Source organism: Amblyomma mixtum, chromosome 6 (assembly GCF_055824585.1).
Source record: "Amblyomma mixtum isolate Tamu chromosome 6, ASM5582458v1, whole genome shotgun sequence".
In the NCBI taxonomy this organism is placed as follows: Eukaryota; Metazoa; Arthropoda; class Arachnida; order Ixodida; family Ixodidae; genus Amblyomma; species Amblyomma mixtum.
The window spans coordinates 134,475,108-134,499,565 of record NC_143017.1 but is presented as its reverse complement, the minus strand read 5'-3'; the positions used below and the strand labels follow the sequence as shown (position 1 = coordinate 134,499,565).

Here is a 24,458-nt window from a genome sequence, read left to right as displayed (position 1 = left end):
CTCATAGGGTACCGCAATAGCTTTCGCATTTTCGTTGAATTCCATAGCTGAAGTATGTCTTCACCAATGCAATTTCGCATTATCTTCAGGGCATGATCAGGCGCTTTCGTAGACTTTCGGACTCCAAAATGCACTGTGATTTACTTATTTATTTAGTTAGTTAGTTAGTTATAGTTAGTTAGTTAGTTAGTTTGTTTGTTTGTTATAGCTAGTTTTAGTTAGTTAGTTAGTTAGTTAGTTAGTTAGTTAGTTAGTTAGTTAGTTAGTTAGTTAGTTAGTTAGTTAGTTAGTTAGTTAGTTAGTTAGTTAGTTAGTTAGTTAGTTAGTTAGTTAGTTAGTTAGTTAGTTAGTTAGTTAGTTAGTTAGTTAGTTAGTTAGTTAGTTATCACTGCACCCACATCGCCAGGCATGTAATTACAGAGAGGAAATGGGGGAGGGGGGGCAACGAAAAATAAATTTCAGCATAAACAGTACAACACAATCACACTTAGGTAACAATAAATATCGAACAATTCAGCAGAATTTCAAGTAGCAGCTTAAATAATCAAATCCGTGTGGTATACAAACCATCCCCCCCCCCCCCCCCCCCCGGAAAAAGAAACAAACTACAAGCATACAACAAAAATGAGTTGAAAGATGGGTTAGATGTTCTGTATACTACCTCCCGGGGCAGCCCCTTCTGCTCGTTTATGGTCCTTGGAAAGAATGATATGCGTCGACGCTAACCGACGGACCGCCGGAACATTATAAGGATACTTAATTCCCTACACCAGAGGCGATTTTGTGGTTTTCATTTTTTTTTTTTTATCGGATAGGTCGCGACCACCATGGGACAAAGGGGTCCTTTTGGTCTCCTGTAAATGTCCTTTTCTGGCGTTACTCATGGCGAGCATACTATCCGAGCAAATTTTTAAAGTTCGCACATCACCTGACTCTGCTGCCTTCCCGCCTCTTACCTTGCCTTTTTTCTCCTTTCGTATGCACTTTTTTATACATTTCGTATACAATTCGTATACAGGCGCAATTAGCGCCGCAATGACTGCGCCGTAACGACTGGTACAACTGTGAGCTATTACTGGCTCCTCTAATCGGTTCAAGGACACTGGACGCGCATCGTTCAAGAGGCTCCTCATAAAAACACTTCCTGGCGAGTGGCCTTGCAGCGATCTTGCATGCTTCGATTTTTAATTAAGAAGGCGCGGCAGCTGCAGCGAGCTTCCTCCTATGCTGGTGTGCCTAACGGTTCATTTATTTACTGCGAACTAGCCTCTGATCGCTGTCGGCGGAGTGGGGGTGGCAGGCAATGCCATTAATTACTCCGAACCTCTGCTGTTGACATACGATCGTGGGGCGGCGCCGTTTGTTGCAGTTAGTAAGCGTACGTCCAAAGGCTGCCACGGTTCATTTAGTCCTGCTTGAATTTCAAAGTGGTAAGGACAAAGCAGGGCACACGCTAGTAATGAGAGTGAAAGGGCTGCACTTCGCTAAAGGCTCGGCTTGTGTGCACCCTGTCTTCAGCCCGTTACTCCTGCTTGAAAAGCGCTCCAGTATCAGAAGGATGAAGAAAAAAATCGCACGGACGCCTAATTACCTTAAGTGTGCGCAATGCGATAGTGTGAAAACCTGTCGATGCCTTTACCGGAAGTGCCGCCACTTCCGCTCTGGTGACGTCACTTCTATCCTGCCAATGGGAATTACCGACTCTGGTGACGTCACTTCTCTCCAGCAAATGGGCGAGTTTTATGACCGGCACATTTTTTTCCCCTGATTAGGCTTTTAATAATTAATAAGAGCTGGCGAATTACTGATGCGCATTAACGAAATAAAGAACGCAGGTGCGACAGCTCGTGTTTGCCGGTCACACCATGCACATATAGCACAAGCTACAACAAAAGTCTAAACATCAACACATAGTTGAGCATGCTACCGAAATAACTGTGCTATGTCTGAGGGGATCGCGAAATTGTTCGATATGTCCATTATTCATCATCATCATCATCATCATCATCATCATCATCAGCTTGACTACGCCCACTGCAGGGCATGTTTCACTGCCACGAAGAGGGGATACAAGAGCGAAAGGCAGAAGAAGATGGATGGCAAGAAATACGAAGGGTAGGGAAAAGAGAATAATGAAGAAAGGAAGACAGGGAGGTTAGAGTGAAAAGTAAAATTATGGCCATGCAGTTCGGAAGCGAGGCGTTTAAAGCGTTCAAGCTGACACGGTTTAAAGTTGTTTCTCAAAGAGTCCAATGTCATGAAAGTGGAAAAGCAATAGCTTTTGAAGCTTGTTGCTGTTTCAAACCGCATCCAAAATGTTTCAGGCCAGGCGAAGATCTCAATGCGGCCCTGCTAACAAGTTTTCTCGTATATTTATAAACGCAATGAATTTTAATAAGATCGACTGCATTGTTTACATCAAGCCGCAATTTTCACATTAGGGCTCGGTGGCTTGCCCTGTCCGACGCAGATAACTCTGCACATGCTGCTTTCAAAACGGAGCCTATGGTAATTCACAACTGGTGAAGCAGTATCTGCGGAAGTATTAAATTCATCCTCGGGCCATTCGATCATAGGAAACCAAATTCATCTCCGAGGTTATTATTACTTTCGTCGTAGTATTTACTTGTCATTTCATAAACAACATTCCCTTCAAATTCCAGCTGTGAAGACTTTTTCGGGTGGGTTCATCTACGTTATATTAACTTAAAATGCCGCAGTGTCCTGGTGCCACTGAAAGCTTACTCATTTATAAGCTACTCTGGTCAAAGGAATGTTTTAGTGCCAAATATGTACGGGCTACATGTAGGCAAAGGGTTGCTGATTGGAATTCCCGCTCATAACTGCAAGATTTCGTAGAGCTGTTTTGAAGCTCGGAAATACCCCTAGCATGAGCAGCGCCTCCTTTGATCCCGTGCAGCTCTGCCGACATAGAGGACGACATCCGCTCAGTGCGGCCGAGGAGCATTGGCATGGAAGGGAACACATAAAGGACATAAGGTGCATAATAATGACTGCATGAGCAAGTCTACTCAAAGGAGCAGTGATCGGTGAAAAAAAATAAAATAAACGGTAACTGCTAAATAGCTTCAACCGGTAGGGCAAGGACCACTTATAGCCTTGTCACATGACCAACCTTAACTGCAATTCCCCAACGTAACTGCACTTACCTTAAACCGAACTGTTGCTAGACGTTTTCAGACACAGCAAAGATGGCGATCACGCGGTCGTGACGTAAACATACTTGTTCAACAAGTTTAAAACCTTATAAATATTAAAAACAACCATTTTCGGCCGGGAAATAAACAACACTTGCTTAAAAATATTTATTTTGTTTGAAGTATACTATGCTTTTCTTTAGCTTTAGCGAAAATTAGGGTCAGCATTTCAACAATAGTCGTTGCTAGCGTCATAGCCCTGTTTGCAGCTGCAATTAGCCGGAGTAGCAGACATGCAGTTAAAATCATGTTGTTTTTCTAACTGATTCAAAATATCTGCAGTCTGATATGTTGTCCATATTTAACGTGCTGCGTGCGTTACGTGCTGGCTAACGTGATGCAAAAAATACTTGTAAATAGTGTAACGTAGAAAAATATAAAAGTAAACTTAAACCGCCTCAGATTTCTTCTAACAAATCAGTACAATAGACAGTACAACACTGGTAAGGGTGATATAGTGAAAAAGACAGCACAAAGACTCAGAGTGATACTGAAAAAAAGAAAACGAATAAGGGACTTGCTAAACGTACGATTTTAAAAGGTCAGCAGCCACTGTAACGCATTAAGGCTTGTGGGAATCGGAAATTTTGAAGTGAACTGTGAAATTTTGATCTTATATTATGTTAAAGGCATTTCGACGGAACGCCACCCTGTAACTGAAGGAGACCGACGCCGCGACCTTTATATAACACCTGCGGTACTCTACCAAGCTTAGCTACGGCGTTACTTAACCTCCACTTTCTTTCCTAGGCATCTATTGGCACGAACATGCAGACTGCAGCGAATATCATTTAAATAATGCGCTTGTCAAGCACACGAAAGAAGACGCATGACATGCAATGGTTATGCATTCGTGTTTGTCGGTGGCAAGTCGTTCTTTTTTGCCTATAATTTCAATTTATCTAGTTACAGTATGCAATTATCATTTCGTAGCTCGCTCTTCTCTTCGTTTTCTCAAACGGAATGGTTTCTAAAGGCTACAGTTCGGTATAGTTTCGTATTTTCATCCCATAATTTGCTATCATTCTCAGCAGCTACGTATGGGCCCTGGCATGCAACCACAGACTTAGCGCCTTAGCATACAAAGCATACTACGTATCTCTACACCATTGTTCGACAAGAGTGCATTCCTATTTGCTGCAGTCATTACAGCCCGACAGTGCACAAGTTACTCGAGGTTGCATACATTCTCATTAGAATTGCAGAAGAAGAAAGTTGAACGACAGAAGAAACTGACCGTGTCCTTACTACGCGCATGTGCACGTGTTGTGATAATTTATGTGCATGAAACGAGGTTCCACATAATAATCTTCAGAGTAGAGTCGAAACGGTGTTCGAGATACGCGTGTGTAGAACACTGTTCTACATATAACTTGCTCATTTTAACTAGAACGTTGTTCCACATAGTCTATTTTTTTTCTTTCATTTAAAGCACTACTTACATAAATGAACCATTTTTAAAAGGTCCCGCCAAGATTTTGTTACTAAGCGCAAATTCGATCGTGTTGCGTATTGCTGTTCCCCAACTCGCCGTTATAAACGCCTCCATCTCCTTCCCCTTTTCGCCCCCACATCCGTTCCACTTACGTCTTCCTCGGGCGCTAGTCTCTGTGGCTTGGCGTGACGCACGCTGGCGAAGAGGGACGCGATGCCCGTCACAATGGTCGCACACTTCGTGGCCTCCCGGGCGTCCTTGCCCTCCAGACCTGCAAAAAAGGGAGCATCTGTGACGTTTTTCGGTGCCAGAAGCGTGGGGTGACGTTGTGCTTGCCGTATACCCGGCTGTTAGACGCATAACCTCGGCGCTGAACTAAGTTCAGCGACTCTCAAGCACCCAAACTAGACGCAGTTTTTAAAGCCGGACCCTTGTATCGTTTTCCTCTCAGCTTTGAAGTCTGACGTCGAAGCTTTAAGTATTGGTTACTCGTGCTGTACCGAATCCGGATGCGGCGTACAGTGTCGAAAACCCATCGAAACAGAAATCTGACGATAAACAACAAATTAGTAATTACCGACCGATCTCCCTAATTTCCACTTGCTGCAACCTTCTTGAGCACATTATTCACAAGCACATTTTTCACTTCTTAACTTGTCATAATCTACTGTCACACTATCAGCACGGTTTTCGATCTGGTTTGCCCACTGTCAGTCAGCTCATTGAATTTACTCACCACATCGCTTCCGCTTTAAATAACCGTGATCAAATCGATGCAATATTTATAGATTATTCCAAAGCATTTGACATGGTCTGCCATAATAAGCTTCTTCGTAAACTACGCACCATATTGAACGGCAATAATTTACTGAACTGGATAACCGACTACTTATACTTAAGATCCCAGTTCGTCACTTTCAACCATGCACAGTCATCTTCAGTCACTGTAACTTCAGGTGTGCCCCAAGGATCGGTGCTTGGGCCTCTACTCTTCATAATTTTTATTAATGATGTAGCTAATGTTACTAACGACACCGCAGTGAAGTTACGCCTATATGCCGATGACTGCGTGCTTTACCGCAACGTTGCTAACGCCGATGATAAACAGGAACTAAACAAAGTGTTTTCATTGTTCTGTGAATGGAGTAACGCATGGCAAATGAAAATTAATTTCCCTAAAACAGTTGCAATGACCTTTGGTAACAAAAAGAATCCGCTGCATTTCTCTTACAGTAATAACGGTAACTGCTTGACCCATGTCAGCGAATTCGGATACCTGGGCGTTATATTTTCGCACAAGTTGAAATGGAGTGCTCACATAAACAACATATCTGGGAAAGCACTTCGCAAACTTGGCTATCTCAAACGAACCTTAAAAAATGTCACGAAGGAATGTAAATTAACTGCTTAAAAATCACTAGTTCGACCCATCCTAGAGTACGCCTCAATTGTCTGGTCCCCTCATTACGCGCGCGAAATTGACCGTTTAGAATCAGTTCAAAAAAAGCAATACGATTCATCTTCGGCCGGTACGATCGCAAAGTTTTCACCCTCTTCCCATATGCACAGTTTATCTTTACAAACGTTAGAACCTAGGCGCACACGTGAACGCATCATTTTGCTGCACAAGATCGTTCACACGTCATCTGGCATTCAGGCACCCTTTACATTTGTGTCCTCAAGCGCACGTGCAACCCGACAGAACCACCCATTAAACATTGTTCCTTTCAAACCACAAATAGATTGTTTTAAATTTTCTTTTTTCCCTCTAACTGTTGAAATTTGGAATGGATTGGACGGCTCACTTCGCTTATTGCCAAGTGAAGAGTTTGTTGTTCAGTTGCCTGACAATTTGACCTGTTGATCTGCTTTTAATACTTCTGTGTTATCTATTTCTACGCTACCCATGTTATTTGCTTTTACTAATGTATGTACCCACTCCTGCTATGTCTCTCCTCCAAGACAGCAGTATTTCTAAATAAAATAAATTGAAAAACACGGCTTCGTGCTCTTTTCGTGTCACTGTCTCTGCCACTGTTACCGCAGGATTAACGTAGCTTCGACGGCGTGCAGTGCAGCGTACAGGCGTCGCGCTGCAGTCGGAAAGCTCACACGCTCAGCACTCACCGTACTGTCTGGCGATGTAGACGCAGATGGCGTAGTCCGAGCCCAGCACCTCTCCGTCCGCGTACAGCACGGGCAGCGAACCGAAAGGAGCAGCTGTGAAGCGGATGAGAATAGCGCCGTTTATTTTCGAGGACCAGGAAAACACAGCAAAAGCGCGGGGTGAGAAAAGAGAAAGGAAGAGACACTATGACCCAATAGCTTCGATATGGAGTGCCGTATACGACACGAGGTGGCGCGTTAGTCGATGATCTTTCACGCACAACAAGCGACTGCTCACCGGGACACATTCCGACTCTTTCTCTGCTCCCTCTCTCCACACTTACCAAGCTCACCCCCCCCCCCCCCACCCCTCCAGCGCTTCCTGTGCTCGTTTTTCATACATACCATACCGTACCGCACCATATCATATCATACCATACCGTAACGTACCATACCGTACCACGCCATACCATACCGCATCATAACGTACATACTATACCATACCATATACAATATAACGTACCATACCATATATACCACCATATATACCATACTATATCGTACCGTACCACAACATACCAAGATACGTTGCTGCATGGCTGAGGATAACCACACCCTGAAAATCTGGACAAGCGCATTTTTCAACGGGAACTTGAGAAGTTAGTAGTTTTCTACGAATTATTGTCAAAAACACACCCCGTTGGTTTTCTGCGGCAGTGGTAACTACTTGGTGCGAGCGCAGAACAAACTCTAAAAGGAAAATTTTTTCTACGCATGGGAACAATGAGACCATTCCGATCAGTATGTTCATAGCAGTATCTTACATTATTCCACAGCTGCCTCACGACAAAAGCGTTATGTCCAAGAAAGCTCGCCTTGTGCATGCCGGATGCGCTTTGAGACAAAGCACGAAAGCAGTGGTTCTGCATTATATATATATATATATATATATATATATATATATATATATATATATATATATATATATATATAAGCAGTCAAGTACTTTATGATTTCGCAACCTATATATATATATATATATAGGTTGCGAAATCATAAAGTACTTGACTGCTTACAAGAGTATATAGCGAAGTATACGCTTCGTTAAAGGAAACATATTTATTCGACTCGACGTTTCGATCGGAAGACCGATCTTCTTCAGGAGTGATTTTACATTGTTAATGCATCCCCTTTTATAGGGGTGGGCACAGAACAGGTAAGTGGGAAACACAAAGCACATAGCAGAAAAATACTCATAAAAAATTATTAGAGGCAGTGCGACCCACACACACAAAAAAGAGAGAGAGTGCGAGGAACAGGTACTCAGGAAATACAACGTCCAGATGCGGCCTGTGCATCTGCAACACTTTATCACACACTGTCGCAATCACACTTTCACATATTTATCTTATAATTCTATATATATATATATATATATATATATATATATATATATATATATATATATATATATATATATATATATATATATATATATATATATATATATATATATATATATATAGAATTATAAGGCTCTGTCACGTCAGTAAAAAGCGTCCGCGCGATTGCGTTGTTCTCTGAAGATAAATATGTGAAAGTGTGATTGCGACAGTGTGTGATAAAGTGTTGCCGTGGGAAAAAATTGGTTGATGAGGTGTTATTAGTTAATTAATTAAACGCGAAAAATACACTTAGACGTCAAAATGGCCACAGACGTCGATATAGCACATGTAAGTAAGGACAGCCACGGACGTCGATACAGTAGGCGGACGTTTTGCTGTCGCATTGCTCCAATGCTGGTCGCCGCAGGGATCTCAAAGTTCTTTTTTTTTACTTTCATCGTATTAGTTTAGTCACTGCAGGGCAAGCTGTCAGAAACTTATAGGAAGTTCTTAGCAGCAAGGCGGCGTGCGGAGCCCCTGCTGCTGCGATATCGGGGCGAGCGAAGCTCCACCGGGGCAGCGAGGCATTTGTGGAACGCTGAAAGCAGCGCAGCGTGAAACGCGCTCGCGGAGCGAGTTTGGAGCAAATCAATTTCCTGCTCTGCGCGCCGTCCACGGTGCGCTGCTGCTGAGAACAGCCCCTGCAGCGGCCCGCAAGTTTACAGGTAGGTAGAAAGGGAGGCAAAGAGAGAGAGAGCTGCCCGGAACGCCTCATTTCAGTCGCGGTTCAATACGAGCAACGTCATTTGGCACGGAGGAAATTCGTGTTATGCCGACGCCAGTGTTGTGGCCCAGTTCGCACGTAATAAGCGTTATAGATTACGTGTCATACGACAGCGCAGTAACGTTGCTGCTGTTGTTCTCCTCTGTTCAAATGCTCTTGCTGCAATCTTTGTTGTCGTTGCAGTTCAACACTAGATTCAATTAAACAGCCGCCGTGGTGGCTCAGTGATTATGGCGCTCGGCTGCTGACCCGAAAGACGCGGGTTCGATCCTGGCCGCGGTGGTCAAATTTCGATGGAGACGAAATTTAGAGACCCATTTACTGTGCGATGTCAGTGCATGTGAAAGAACCCCAGGCGGTCAAAATTTCCGGAGCTTTTCACTACGGCGTCCCTCATAGCCTGCGTCGCTTTGGGACGTTAAACCCGCATAAACCAAACCAGATTAGATGAAGCAAAATTGATTATGGCGTCCGTGCTCGCTGCAAGAGCTACGGCTAGGGATATTATACCAATTTCAACATAGGAAATAAAAGCCTGCGACAGTTTCACTGCTCCCTATTTCTGAAAGTGCAGAATGTATGCAAGTCAACCGCCATTTCTGGAATGGCGACGAAGAGCCACTCGATTTAATGATTCTCACGCGATGAAGCCCGCGCTGCAAACTGTGTTTTGTGAGAAAAGATATGGTGGGAATAGCACTTCATGCTGGTTGCTTAGAGTAAACAGGCTTTAAAACCTTTCGACCCCCTCGGAGCAAAGTTTTCATTTTTGAAACAATGGAAAGATTCGATTCTCGTTCCGACCCCGCCCCCCTAACCTACCCCGCAACGAAAGCTGGAATAATTCCAGAAAGGAAGCTCAGCAACTATTATCGATACGCGCTCCTAGGCGTATTGTACGCTTCCATAACGTGATGAAAGACGGAGGCAAGCCAGCAATTCTGTATGCCTTATTTTTATTGATTAATACCTCATATGCCCCTGTCGGGTTCCATGAGAGGTTAAAAACGAATACTTTCTACCAGCCAGAAAAGACCCTTACGCAAGAGTAATTCTTGATTAAATTCATCATCTATATGACTTACTTAGGACATTGATTTTTTTTAATTTTTATACATGTACATTGATTACCTGTCCTGGCTTGGCGCATGCGGGGCTTTTATTCGGTGGTCTGTTTTCAACAAAATTACTTTTGTTAGTCCAGCCCGCGTCCTGTGCTGTCCTCTCTTATGTGTGTCTTTTTTTTTTTTTTTGGCTGCTAGAAACTCTTTTGAACAGGCATTACTAGCAGGCCCACCATTCAGCCTTGCTACGTAAGGGGTAGGTGTAGTTCCGTGAAGTCTCGTCATAGCAAGCTGTCAACGCAGCTCTGATGAGAAATCTTGCAAGAAAAATATCTGGGCCTAACCATGCAGGACGAAGTACACATGGAAGCATGAACGGCCGTCCCATTGTGCTTCTTCTACCCTTCGTCTTGTCTGCTTAAGCCTAGTTTTCTTCGTGTACCGTGCTCTACTTAACCTACGAATACACGCTCGTCAGAGATCTCCTTGTCTCTCAACAAATAGTTGCCATTTCGCACCATCTCTGTTTCCTCGTTGGTTGTGGAGCGCTGCGCCCGTCGTGCGCCTGTCGTGTACTGTTGGTTCACAGCCCAACATTGATAGTGATAAAAGGAAGAGAATATCGTGCTCAAGAGACTTGGCTACCATGTAATGCAAATTCAGTCCATTATTCAGCTAATAAGGTTGACGTCCATCGTTTATTTCCGACGGCTGGCTGCATGCGCGGAAGATAACGCGCCTTCCTGCCTCAGCAGAACATCAAGACGATGAACTGGTTTCGGTAGCGCCGAGGTATATCGGCCACACGAAGTAACGATAAGCCACTTTTTCTGGAAGCGCAATCAGAGCAATAAAAGACGTCATTCTAGTCCAGATTCCTCCTACTCAGCTACTTACCGCATTTTTATTCGCCGACTACAGACTCGGCAATCAGCCTCGTTGCCTGCCACAAGAGCATATGAAAAGCCCGCGTACAGCACACGCGTTGTATTTGTATTATCATTGTTTTTACTTGTTTGTAAAGTTAAATGTACTAACGCAGCGCGCACTAACACAGCGACCAAAGAGAAAGGGTTAGCTTCAGTGCAGACGGTGAAATAAAACACCAGCTGTTGCGTACTCATCCCACAATATTTCACTTTGCAGCACCCGAATAGGTTCATAGCGCTTTCTTATTTAGAGTATGCATGTATCCAGTGCGCAGCTTGGCTTATTTCATTTCACATAAGGTTAATGTTATGCGTACATAGTTTCATTTTAGTCCATTTTAGCCCTTTGCAAGTCACTTGTTGGTCGTCATCGCATGGACACTACTTTGCAGGGCATCTGAAACGGTTGTGATGGACGCCGCATTCGCCCACTGTGGAGTTTGCTGGCATTCCGAAAGATGACAGTGAGTGAGTTTTTGTTCATCAACCCGAGGTTCCGTCAGACTTAATAAATTAATTTGCTGTTATCTACTCTCGATTACATTTTATTGGTACAAGGGCAGATTAGTCAAAGATGGTCGTGACTGACATACCTGGTCTGCTAGAGGTAGGGGTCAAAGCCAAGCACCAGGCCAGGGGCATTCTTAATTGCACCCATCGTGGTACCGATGGTTGCCGAGCGGCCTGGTACGCGGGAGGTCCCGGAAGCATGCCGAGCGGATTACCAAGCCTCTAGGCCACCGCTGTGAGAGAAGGTAGGTGGGCTCGGCTCTCGATTCGGACGCTCCAGATGCAAAATCAGCAAAACTAGGCATTTTCAATATTTTTGCACACGACAGTTCCTTTTACTTCCGAGGTAGTCAGCCCAGCGCAACTGAAGTCATATCATGTATTCACATATTATACGGGTGCACGATATGACCACAGCTGCGCTGTGGTGATGACAATAAATATAAGCCAGATAGAGGCATCAGTGAATCAAATGATCGATCGATCGCTTTTTGAATAAATGAATGAATGAGTCAGTCAGTCAGTTCGTCAGTCAGTCGTCAGTCAGTCGTCAGTCAGTCGTCAGTCAGTTCGTCAGTCAGTCAGTCAGTCAGTCAGTCAGTTCGTCAGTCAGTCAGTCAGTCAGTCGGTTCGTCAGTCAGTCAGTTCGTCAGTCAGTCAGTTCGTCAGTCAGTCAGTTCGTCAGTCAGTCAGATCGTCAGTCAGTCGTCAGTTCGTCAGTCAGTCGTCAGTCGTTAGTCAGTAGTCAGTCAGTCGTCAGTCAGTCGTCAGTCAGTCGTCAGTCAGTCGTCAGTCAGTCAGTCAGTCGTCAGTCAGTCGTCAGTCAGTCGTCAGTCAGTCAGTTCGTCAGTCAGTCAGTTCGTCAGTCAGTCAGTCAGTCAGTCAGTCAATAAAATAGAATTACTGATCGTGATCTTGCGTGCAGAAACAAAGAAACTTGTCCACATCTTCCGGCAGCAGAAAGTGAATCCTTGCCAGCTGCACTGAACGTACGGCAGCTCGCATTGCGCTGATGTGGCTGGAAAGCAAATTACCTTCCCCGCAACTGGCGCTACGTTAAAACGGAGGGAGCCCTGCTTACACGGTCTCTGCAACTGTGCGGGCCAGAATTGCGGACTTGCAACGCACCAAAAGCACTGCGGGTCTGCAGTTTTCGTCTTTCCGTTTGCTGGGGTCTGCAAACGAAAGTAATTAACTGCGCTCGGTATGCAGAATTTCGGGATCACGAGCTTGGATTATCCGGCTCCAGTGACTTTCACCTCACATGACCGTAATGAAAGTGTTAGGTGATTAACCGGATCGATAAGTTTAGATCGATTCTTGTCCCATACTTACGCGTAGCATAAAATATGGTCAGAGCACAGGGGCAGATTTACGAGGGTGCCAACACCCTTCACTCCGGATGCAAAATTTTATTTAGGAAAACTAAACTTGCCCACACTGTTGTGCTACAAGAAATGCCGAAGAAGTGTGCTTTATGTCACGGTCTGTATGAATAAACACATGGATTTAATAACCTCAAAGGCCTCGAAAAAACTACGATATCTCCTAGGGCACGAAGTTAAATAAATTATTAACCCGGCCATTACCAGAATATGCATTTCCCGCATGAAATCCTTTACATGCAATGTAGTGTTAACAAAATCGAAACAATCCAAAAGAAAGCGATTCGTTTTATATGCTGCCGATACGATAAGAGTGTTTCGCTTTCCGCGGCGCTTTCGTCTCTAGATTTATAACCGCTCTCAACTCGTCGACGCACTTAATAATTAGAGTTAATTTGTTCTATAATTAACGCATTTTGCTAGTTTCTGCAGATAATTACCTAATTATTTCTAAACCATCTGCAGCAAGAAGTAACCATTAGCTAAACAACGCCCCTTCCTTAGTCCGCACAAACACTTTTTAAATTCTTAATCTGGCTCTGCTCGTTCGCTCCCTGTGGATTGAGTTTTTAGCCACTATTGAAAATTGTGGGCTCTTTTATCATTTTGCTTGTATTGTTGCCCATTATTTTGCATTGTACTATTCATTTTTGTTTCTATCATTGCTGTATACTTCGTCTCTGCAACTGATACTTTTCACGCCCACTCCTGCGATAACCCTATAAAGGAAGGACTGAATTATGTGCAAAAAATAAATAAGTGGGAAGGGCTTCCCCAAAAGCGGCGCTCTAAGAAGAGCGTGTACTGCCCAAGCAGTGGGAACGTCGCAAAAAACTGATGAACTTCCACTCTTTTGTCACTATAGTGGTTTAAAATATTGCATAATGTGAAAGGCTAGTATATATATTAGACAAAATATGCCTACTGCATATTATGACAATTTCTGAATGTCACAGAATGATAATATACGCTAAAAATTAGTCGCATGCAAAAACTCAATATAAAAATACAAAGCTATTCCATCAACTGCCACTGCATAAATGCAACCACATAAACTTTAGACTCTTTTGCCTTTGCAGTTAGCCTTCGCGGCGTGTAATCTTCCAGCAGGCCTAGCTCTTGAACCTTCGGCGGCTAGAAATTTGACCTTGCTTTGAAAAATATTTTAGTAAAGGCCATTGCTGCAATAATGACAGAAAGTGATATGCATATGCGAGTACAAAAGGGAAATAATCTCCACATTTCTTTTAAGGTCTTTATCGAAAGTGACACGAAGGGATTTGAAGTAGTAAAAAAGGACCACCGCCCTTTCGGGGAGAAATTTTCTATGAATAATAGCTTACCCCCCCCCCCCCCCCCCACTTTTTTTTTGCGAATAAAGTTCAGTAAACGCCAGTGCATATAGGGCGACCCCATCCAACCGCCTCCTCTAAGGCTTTCAATTCACAACTCTCAGAACAACCAGTATTTACTGAAACCTGTGGTGCACGAATGCCAGCAGGCCATAACCCACTTCCTGGTCACGGTGAACTCCGCTTTTCAGCCCTCTACTGCAAACTTCGCAGTAGTTCGCAAACTTCGCATTAATGCAGTTGTGCAGTCCTAACGGGGGTATACAGACAACGAAAGTGATTTCCTTCAGCGCGTTCTTCGCGCTCTGTGGCCCGCCTCCACCGCCTCCCGGGCGGAGACGCCAGAGCGTGCCGGTTGTGAGCGGGCCAGCAGCTCATTTACAGAAACGCTTGCGTGAGCGGGTAGAGCGGATTACACAAAGCGCGCGGCATGCAGAGGCAGTCGTTCGATTCGTTTACCGGCTTCTGCCTCGGCCGCCTTGGACTTCTCGTAGGTGACGTACTCGAAGTCGACTCCCGCGTAGGTGAACAGCAGCGCCGCCAAGCGGCCGGACGAAGGAACCTTGTAGTCGACCAGCCTGTACTGCGGCATGGCTGGCCTGCGACGTAAGTGTACGCACGCGAACAGGGCTTATATACTTTGCATAAACCAGTTAGTTCTGGCACATTTATGTACGACACAGAGGTGAGCCACCCTTACAGGTGTTACCAGCTCCTTTTGCCTAAAAAAAGTAGCAACTGCGTCTTCAGATCACAGCTTTTGAATACCACCTGCTACATCCCGCTCTGTTGTTTTTAACACATGCAGACGCCGCTTGTATTGTAGCAGCAAAGCATCCATTTCATGACCATATGAGATCCACAAAGCTTGAACAAAAGCAGTGGAACTTCATAAGGCATTTTATATTCGTGGATACCACGATATCCTTACTCTATTCGGAATGTAGCAGTGATGTACAGCAACAGGAGCATGCCCATTAAGGGAGTGGGGCGTGGCTGATGTCTGTCACACAGCGATGGACCTTTCATTTGAAACGCAAGGTCGCATATTCCAAGGAAAAACTGGCTCTTTCTTTAACGATGCTCAAGGCCCCAGGTTATTCCAGACTAACCAAGAAATACAGCGTACTTTTCAAGGTGTCTTGCACTGTTAAAACGTTAATACCGTCTGGGCACCAATTACACAAAGTGCTTATGGCGCGAGAAAAGCCTTTAGCGAAATGTGTTCCCTCGAGGTAGACGTATATTGTGTAGAATACCTTATTTTGCGCTGTCTGAAGTAAAATTTTCATCGCCAAAGACGATAAGACAGGCTGTGTGCTTTATATCGAAGGTTTCTTTGAAAGTAGTGTAAGGTGGATAACCGCCACATAACAATAACGCTCGCCGCTAGATCTCATATCATGCGCGCGTTTAGAGAATTTTTTTTAGAAATCCGAGAACTTCGAGAGCTACGAGACCTTTGCGCTTAGTTCAAGCTGTGTTGACAGCCTGCAGTGTGCTTAACCTAAGATGTTCTGCAATTTTGAAAAATAGGTTTTTTGAGTTAGAAGAGCGCTTTTTTCGTGTATCAGTGGTGTAGCGCTTCAAAAAACAGCTATGACGTGCTAGCTGTAACTGGTAGGCTGGTTGACTAATACTGAATAATTAACTTTCTCACTATTACTGTTAGTTTCCTTCTTTATTCAAAGGCGCGTAGCCTGCCATAAGTAACAGCCATATCAGTTTTTTTTCTAATTTCGAAAACGCCGTTACTTTCGGCTCTGGGGCCCAACAAATTATGGCTATTTGGACGAGTTACGTGCACTGGAGGGGTTTCTTTGTCTGCAAGCTTCTCGAAAGTGCATGTATTTTGGCGCTACGTAGGCAAAATTTGTTGGGCCACAGCGCCGAGGTAACTGTGTTTTCGAAATTAGAAAACATTGATATGGCCATTACTTATGGTGGGCTACACGTCTCTGAATGAATCAGAGAACTAACAGTAATAGTGAGAAAATTAACTACTCAGTTTTAGTTACCCAGCCTACTAGTTGGCACGTCTTAGCTGTATATGCTGCACCACTGAAAATGCTTTGCCGAAAAAAAGCGCTCTTCTCACTCAAAAAATATATTCTTAACAATTGCAGGCCATTTTAAATGAAACATCTTGTATAGTGTCGATGTTTTATAACATGCCGGACATTCACAGCACCAAGAAAATAGCAGCATGCCCTGTGTTTACAGTGTGGTAAGTGCAGTGGTAAATTTCGGTAGCATATTTTTTTTGGTGTCAGATAAGCGCATCAGCTTGTGAACTGTGGTTTAGCTAGTATTAATAGCACTGCACTTTCTCTCAGAGACCTTTAATGAACCTAGTTTCCTACTGATTTCATTTTCTTTCTCCTATCTGTGTATACTTGCGAGCTAAAATAAGCCGCCTTCTCATACCTCACATCACCTTTCCCCGTTTCGAGAAGCATTTCAGCCCTTTTCCCTTTGATTGCTCCTCTCATAAAAGGTAAAAAAAAGAACATATATGAAGGAGAGAGGGAGCCCGGACCATCAACGCTTTGCCAGGCTTAACGCCAATTCAAGAGCCCAGAAGTGGCAAAGCTGCTATTGATTTTCCTTGCTCATTCTACAAATTAGGAACTAAATTAGTCCCTAAACTAGAAGAAAACCACTGACAGTTCGGTTATCTAGACCGCTGTTGAAGTTTAAAACAAATGGACGGCTCATCCAAGTATCATTTTCGGCACTGTAACGGCCCACAATTTTTTGTTAGCCCCGAACTATGCAAAGGAGCTACTTCCAGAGCAGCTGGCTAACGATGTTTTCGTCAAGTGTCCACTCGGAAACCAAACGAAGAAGTTATCAAACAAAGTAACGGCACGCCGTTCATTAACCAATGGTGCAGCACTGATCAAAGACCCTACTGTTTGCGCATATTTCTGCTACTAATCATCGTCCAGCTCAAGTGGGAATCTGATGGAAACAGTCTGCCCAGTATCCTTACAAGGATGAACGCAAGTTGGGGGTGGCTGTTATAACGATATTTAATTATGCTATAACATTAATTCATCATAATTGCAATAATAATATTAGGCTGCGCTATCTCTTCGCAACATAAATCTTGCCGAGCACTGCGACAGTACAAGTATGCTCACAGAATGCGGTTCATTTAAACCACCTTGAGACGAACTGAAACATTAAAGGAAAAACACTGCATTGTGCGGTGGTACGGGGATCGGTTGTAAGAGGGAAAAAATATTTTGTGCCATTAAGCCTGTCAAACATATTCCATTCTCGGGGGAATTTTTAAACACTGGTATGGCGTGGAGGGTTAATTGGAGAGACATGGGAGAGGAATTTGCCCTGCAATGGGCAGGCTGATGATGATGGCGTGGAGAAAAATGAAATACCGAGTGCTATTCGCAGGTGATCGACACCACGATCAGGACAGCGACATGCAACAGGTGTGGAGCGGCATATGATTCCGATATACGAGGTCTGTTAGAAAAGTATCCGACCTTTGACCGTTGAAAAAAAATTTGCATAACTGGAGCGTTGCAAACCTAGTCATCTTTAAAGTAGTCTACTTGGGACTCCACACACTTCTCCCAGCGGTGCTGCCATTGTGGGAAGTATTCCGAAAAGGCCCTTTTCGGAATGGAGTTTAGCTCAGCTGTCGTTGCAGCCATAATGTTCTTCCTTGTCTGAAATCGCGCTCCTTACAATGGCCTTTTGATTTTGGGAACCAGCCAGAAATCGCAGGGGCCATATCAGGACAGTAAGGAGTCTGTTGAACTACAGGAGTCTGGTTTTTCACCAAAAAATCTGATTCGAGTGCGAGGAATGTGCAGGAGCATTGGCGCGATGGGTGCGCCAATTTCCTGTTGACCTCAGCTCCGGGTTCTTGCGCCGCACAGCATCACGTAGGCAACGGAGGACATCCCTGTAGTACTCTTTGGTCATTGTTTGACCCTGTAGAGTGCGTACTCGTGGTCTGTCACACAGAGGGTGTCAAAGAAAGCAGTCAGCATCACTTTCACATTGCTGCGCAATTGGCGGGCCTTCTTAAGTCTTGGTGACGTGGAATGCTTCCACTCTGACGACTGGGATCTGGTTTCCGGGTCGTACCTGTACACCCAAGACTCGTCACTAGTGATTATGATGTTCATGAAGTCGGGGTCACTGTTTGCGGAATCCAGCATGTCCTGTGAGACTTCAACACGAAGCTGCTTTTGCTCCACCGTGAGCAGCTTCGGCACGAATTTCGCCGCAACTCTCTCCATGGCCAAATCTTCGGTGATAATGGAATATGCGGAGAAATTGCTCATGTCCACCTCTTCCTCAATTTCTCGGATAGTCACGCGACAGTCCCGCATCACCATAGCGTTCAGTTCGGCAATGACCTGGTCATTTTGGCATGTTGATGGCCGATTGGAGCGTGGCTCGTTCTCCACCGATGTGCGGCCATCTTTAAAACAATTGTAACACTGCTTAAACTGTGTGCTGCTCATAGCATCTTCACCGAAAGCCGTCTGAATATTTCGAATGGTTTCCACTCGGCTGTCGCCAAGTTTATGGCAAAATTTGTTGCAGTAGCGCTGCTCCTTTCACTCCGCCATTTTCCTTGCAATAAAAAACCGACGAGAGCACTGCACACTGCCTCACTCAAACGCTGCTTCCCAACGACTGACGCTATCGGCAGGCGGTAAAAAATTCATGCACGCGCATGAAGGTTCAAGGTCGCCTGATGCAAGCGCGCTTGTCTCATATCCATCAGGTGTTCGCAAAAAAAAATAAAGTCGGATACTTTTCTAACAGACCTCGTATACGTGAAGAGGTAATTTATTACAGCAAATTACACCGTTAAATGTCCGAAACGTGCTCAGACGCTGCATTTTTCGCAGTAAATTTGCTGGTGCACGCTATTCAGATTTTAATTTACATGAGTAGATAATTGAAAAAAAATGCACACTGGATTAGGATGCGGGGTAGGGGGCCATAGTTTTTCGTTGGCGAAAGCCAAACACTGATGCTGCACATATGCAGCCCATAACAAAGTTTGAACCTGCTGATTATTGCTTACCTCTTGACATCCGTTCAGATGCTGCTACCGCAGATAACAAGTGGATCATATGCTACTGGGAAGCAGCCTTTATGTTGGCCTATATTTAGAGTGCACGAACGTATTCGGTATCTTGCGCCATTTTAAGATACCTCAAGGTCTGAATCTCCGTCTCTAAACGAAAAATAAAAATTAACTTACTTCTCAGCCGAGTTAGCGGGATTGTTCAATCGGTTACAGCGAGCAGGGCCAAACTTGCAGGGCTGTGAATTTCTGCGCTTCAGCGTCGATGGGCTGTATGTCCTTGCTGGAGGTCATTCCTTACAAACAAGAAGTCACATGTGTGCCATTGCATTTCGTAGTTGCGCCGCGCCTTACCGGGTGGTTGCTTGTTTCTTCGCCCGCTGACAATAAATAAGTCGACGCCCGAACTTCTCGACGTATCTCATCGGGAATACCTAGCACACTGAAGATTGAATATTGCAAAAATCTGGCATTTTGCAAGAGCTGAAACTGTCCCCAAGCATATGCTGTCTGCCCGTAGCCCCTCAACAATTTTCTCGAGGAATTTGTGCCGACACATCATCCGCGATCATATTCGCAGCTTACAAAGAACGACCCTCGACCATCGCACATTACATAACTCCCCGAAACCCATCTGGGCCACCATTAAAATTTACAGCGTTGTTACTATCCCCTAACCGATTGTACTCCTCTTATTATAACACAGTACATCCACTTCTGGTACCTTCATGTGTCCTAAATTCAATGCATCTCACTGCTGTGAATCTAAATGGTTATCTAACACACGTGTAGCTCCGGAGTGGTGGTACGCGATTAGTGCATACTAGTCTGGAAACGAAGCTCTGACACGTTCAAAAACTAGACATTACTGTGTCAAAGAATTTGTTTTACGATTCGCGGATTTTTAAGGGCGAAACACACTAACGAGCCATTTCTCCAGGACGAGACGAATCGCTTCTTACTCCTTTTGATGAGAACTTCTCGATTTATCCGTTTCAGCCGGTCAACATGCATAAGCCGCTAAGAACGCCACGCTAACCCCTGAATCAAGGCCAGCACGAAGGCCCGCTTACATCGACAACGGCGACTGGCCTTCTCCTAATGCACTCCTCATGCTGGGTACTCGAAACAGCAAAACTGCCGCACGTGCCCTCGAGAGAAGTGAACAAAACTCTCGCACGCATGCACTGGTTCAGAGTTATCGACTATGCAACGCTGTGCTATCCCCAAGAGCTGCAGCACAGCGCGAGTATACAGGTATGCCAACGACGACCAGCGTGCTTCTATAGAAACCCACTTCGCCACGCGCCGAAATCGCGTTCTTACCTGGATGTTGAGAAAGCCAGGGGATGCCGCAAGCCGTCGATGAGGCGAAGCCCGACTGCCGGCGCGAGGGAGGATGCGGAGCGGTCGAAGAAGCGGCTTGCCTCGCCTCGGCGCGGATGCGAGGCGAGGGCGAGAGTGAGTGAGAGAGAGAGAGTGTGTGTGTGTGCGCGCGAGGGAACCGCCAGGTGCTGCGCGATAGCCGTGGCTCTCCAGGTTTCTTGCTTCCTGGCTTTCGTGAAAAGTCTCCAAGCGCAAGTGCATGCGATGGGCCTCGTACAACGCGCGGATTTGGATTAGTTAAGCAAGCCAAGTCTAGCTGTTATTACCGATACATTGTTGCTACGCGGCTCCAGAAGGTGCGAGCAATTCTAATCAGGCGGGTTTAATTTTTTCCATGAGAAAAGCCAGCTAAAGAAAATTGCCTAACTACAATAGTTAAGTGGCATTGTAAGCATTTTTCTTGTCTTCTTCCACTGGGATCCAGTAACAACATTACATCGTTGCCCGTCGTGTTCACATCTACGATGCATCACTCGGCACGTGCTGAGAGATTCGGGGTATGCAAACTGGAAAGTAGTTTAGAAAGAAGGCGTTGCATGTAAGGTACTGTTCGTTTAATTGTACCACAGGCCACGGTTCGCACCGTGCATTGCTCGAGTGTCTCCGTACCCTGCACCACAAGCAGCGACCCCGTAACTCATGCTGGAGCACAGAGCGTAGCCAGGAACGCGGTTTTCGCATGCGCTTGAGCTCTCCCTCTCAATCGATATCGCGGCACGGCGCTCGGAATTGCCACCTCCGCGGAGTCCACGGGAGCGGAGGACTCGCCTACGCGAGGAGAGAGCTAGACACCCCGCCGTGAGAAAAGCTGGACGCCCCCCTCTGCTTTTTTTATCCACCCGCCTTATTCCATTGTCTGGAGCAAAAATCGATTAAGAAAACGGCGCACAGACACAATCTTCTGTAGGCAGCAGTTGCCTCCTCTTATAATGTCGTCGGCTCCCCGGCTGTGCTGACCAAAATAACGTCACTTGTAGCGCTCGTTTTTTTTTTTTTTTTCGTCGTATGTGAAGACTCTATCGCACGCCTGACCTTTAAGCACCACATACGTCACTCTTCTTCCGTCCAGATCTCCCACTACTTTTTTTCTCTGTTTCCGTAGCGCCACTTTGTCTCAGTGCGTAGTAACCTTTCAAAAACAGCTCCCTTTACACCCCCTTTCCATACTTTTTTCTCAAGCAAAAAGTTTAGGAAGCAGAGGAAGGCGAAGGAAGAAAAAAAGAGAAGTTATCTTTTTTTAACCGTAGCCTCAATTCCAGAAATTAAACGGTGCACGAAGCAATTTGCGCACTCAGGCCCATAGGGTACATATATTAACTGCAAGAAAACGCTGAGAGGAATTTTTTTTTCCCCACTAATGACGTGCTGCACAAACTTTTGAACGAGGATCCATAATAAGCGGTTTCTCAACTGTGCTGAAGAAAAAGTATTTCTCTGCATATTATTTTTATTCTTCAATGAAACGCCCTCTCTCTGTCTCTCCTCCACCGTTAAATACTTCGAGCAGTCACTTGCTCACTTCAGAGAGTAGTCAGAACGAAGGAGCTGAATACAGTCCGTTTTGCTGTTTGAATGAGAATAGAGGGAGAAAACGTATCTCAGTAAAAAAAAAAATGGCAGTGGTTTAGCTCTGGTTAAACCTGGAGGATTGCGAAAGCAACGAGGAGAGAGAGAGAGGGGCGATGGAGAGCACGCGGCAGACTGCGCATGCGCAACTGGCGAGCGCGGCGGCGGCGCGCCAGCTGTGCGCCGTGTGACGTCACTGTTCCTCGCGCATGCGCAGTATGCCCTTGCCTCAGCTCCGCGAAATTGCTCGGCGACTCGCGTAGTGTTGCTTTCGCAACAAAAAGAAAGAACTGTCCAATTCACTCCCTCTGCATATATCTCCTCTTGCTGCCGGACGCACAAAGTTCAGGCGAGCCGCCAGCGATGATGAAGAAGGTAAGTGGTGAGGATCATAGTGGATGATTCACTGTCTACTGGGTCTCAAGATGCGCATTTTTCCTATCCGAACTCCGTTTAATTTAGGCAAGTGGAATTAAGAACTTCTGAATTACATCCCTGGACAATAGTCCATGGTAGAGAGAGGGTGTGGTAGATGGTCCTTGGCGATCACAAAATGAACAAGGGAGGGGAAAACCTAAGGTTGCTTGAGCCAACGTTTCGACAAGGGGACTTGTCTTCGTCTGGGCAAAGCGTTCATCATTGGCAGGGATTAAATAGGCCCTTCGCTCCGAGGAGGAAGGCCCCGGGTGGGGGAAGGAAAGTGGTGTGAGAGGGGATGCGTGTCAGGAAGGGGCTCGCTCGCTCCCCCTCCCGAGCCGACTGAAAGAATGTCAAGCCGTGAACAAAACATGGTTGGGGGGCGCTGAAAGGATGAATTAAACCGCGAAGAAAAGTTCGGGGAACACGAAGCTATGAAGAAAAGAGACCTCGAGAGCCCCGCGGTCCTCCGATTGTTGTCAACCGGACCCCGCTCGCTTCCGACGCGCGCGCTAGCGCCCGTGCGCAGGCGCCGATATCTGACATGCACAGATATCTGCGCCCCGCTCGCGCCTGCTCGCGCGTAGCGCCTCGCGCATGCGCAGACAGGCTCCAGCGTACGCCCGTGCGCGTAGGCGCTCCGCCCGTACGCCTCGGAGGTGTCCATCGAGGTGGGGCTTAATCCAACACGAAATCGCGCCGCCACGTGGTTCTACGCTTGTAGCAAAAAACGCCTCGCGCTGCGCGTCCACTGACGTCATGGCCGGCGTCCACCAATCGGCGTGCAGGCACGTGTCATTTTGGTTTTTCGGTTTGCCAACAGATGGCTCTGCTCTCCGCGCATCTCGGCGGTACCTTTTTGGGGAACTTTGCTCTTTCCTCGGAGGAGCTGGCTTTACTGGTGAGCACGCTCAAAGAGCCACGTGCCACGCATCGTGTTCGTTCGCGCGTAGTGTTCGGCCAACATGCACCAGACAATGAAGATAGTTTTTATTTTAGTGTCCTGTAAATTAAAGGGCATATTATATGTGCGGTAACAAGGTAACAGATAATTCACCTCGTTGGCTGTTGTGTGGTCTGGCAACCCGAAAAAACGCGGCGCGACAGCGCCGCTCCATTTTTCTCGTGCGGGTGCTCGCGCGTCGGCGGCAACGCGGCCGTTCGCCGCGCGTCGCGTTTTTCGCTCGCGAAAAACGCTCCATGCGGTTTCACATTCACTGCAACTCGAAATGGTCGTGACGTCACAGGGCGCGAATTTCAAAATGGGGCCAATTGTACTTGGCTAGTAACCATGCGGCCAATTAAAGAGATCGTATAGTAATGCTCCAAGTAAGTTGGACTGAGTTTAGTTAATTGCTTAATTTACCAATTCGCCTAATTAACCTTTTTAATCAGACCATATAAAGGAATAAAACCGAGTAGGAAATTGGTCCAGTTGGGGAATCGAACCAGGGTTTCCGGAGTGCGAGAGGAGCACGTTATAACCACTCCGCCATGCCAGCTCGATGGTTTGGAATGAACAAAGGCGCGTCTAGTGAATACGGTGTCTTCGTTCACTGCCATCTTCCTCCCTTCCCGTTACGGCGAGGTTCAGGTGTCCATCGAGATATGCGACACAGATACATTTCGACGAGCAAGGTAAATTGGTTTTTGAGGAAAGGAAATGGCGCAGTATCTGTGTCACATATCTCGGCGGACACCTAAACCGCGCCGTAAGTGAAGGGAGGAAGGTGGGAGTGAAAGAAGAAAGAGAGAGAGGTGCCGTAGTGGAGGTCTCCGGAATAATTTCGACCACCTGGAGATCTTTAACGTGCACTGACATCGCACAGTACACAGGCGCCTCT

General features: G+C 45.7%; 1 protein-coding gene across 1 annotated transcript in view; it reads right to left on the bottom strand.

Moving 5' to 3' along the window:
* The window catches only part of LOC149340457 (glutathione S-transferase 1-like), a 29,205-nt gene extending 8,533 nt beyond the window's left edge, over nucleotides 1-20,672 (bottom strand). Inside the window, exons 1-4 of the mRNA XM_089549235.1 lie at nucleotides 20,572-20,672; nucleotides 14,628-14,767; nucleotides 6,781-6,873; nucleotides 4,806-4,924 (exon numbers count right to left, since the gene is read on the bottom strand). Coding sequence (XP_089405361.1) covers nucleotides 4,806-4,924; nucleotides 6,781-6,873; nucleotides 14,628-14,760 — 345 coding nt within the window. The 5' untranslated portion in view covers nucleotides 14,761-14,767; nucleotides 20,572-20,672. The remainder of the gene's footprint in view (nucleotides 1-4,805; nucleotides 4,925-6,780; nucleotides 6,874-14,627; nucleotides 14,768-20,571) is intronic.
* Between the last annotated feature and the right edge of the window lie 3,786 nt (nucleotides 20,673-24,458).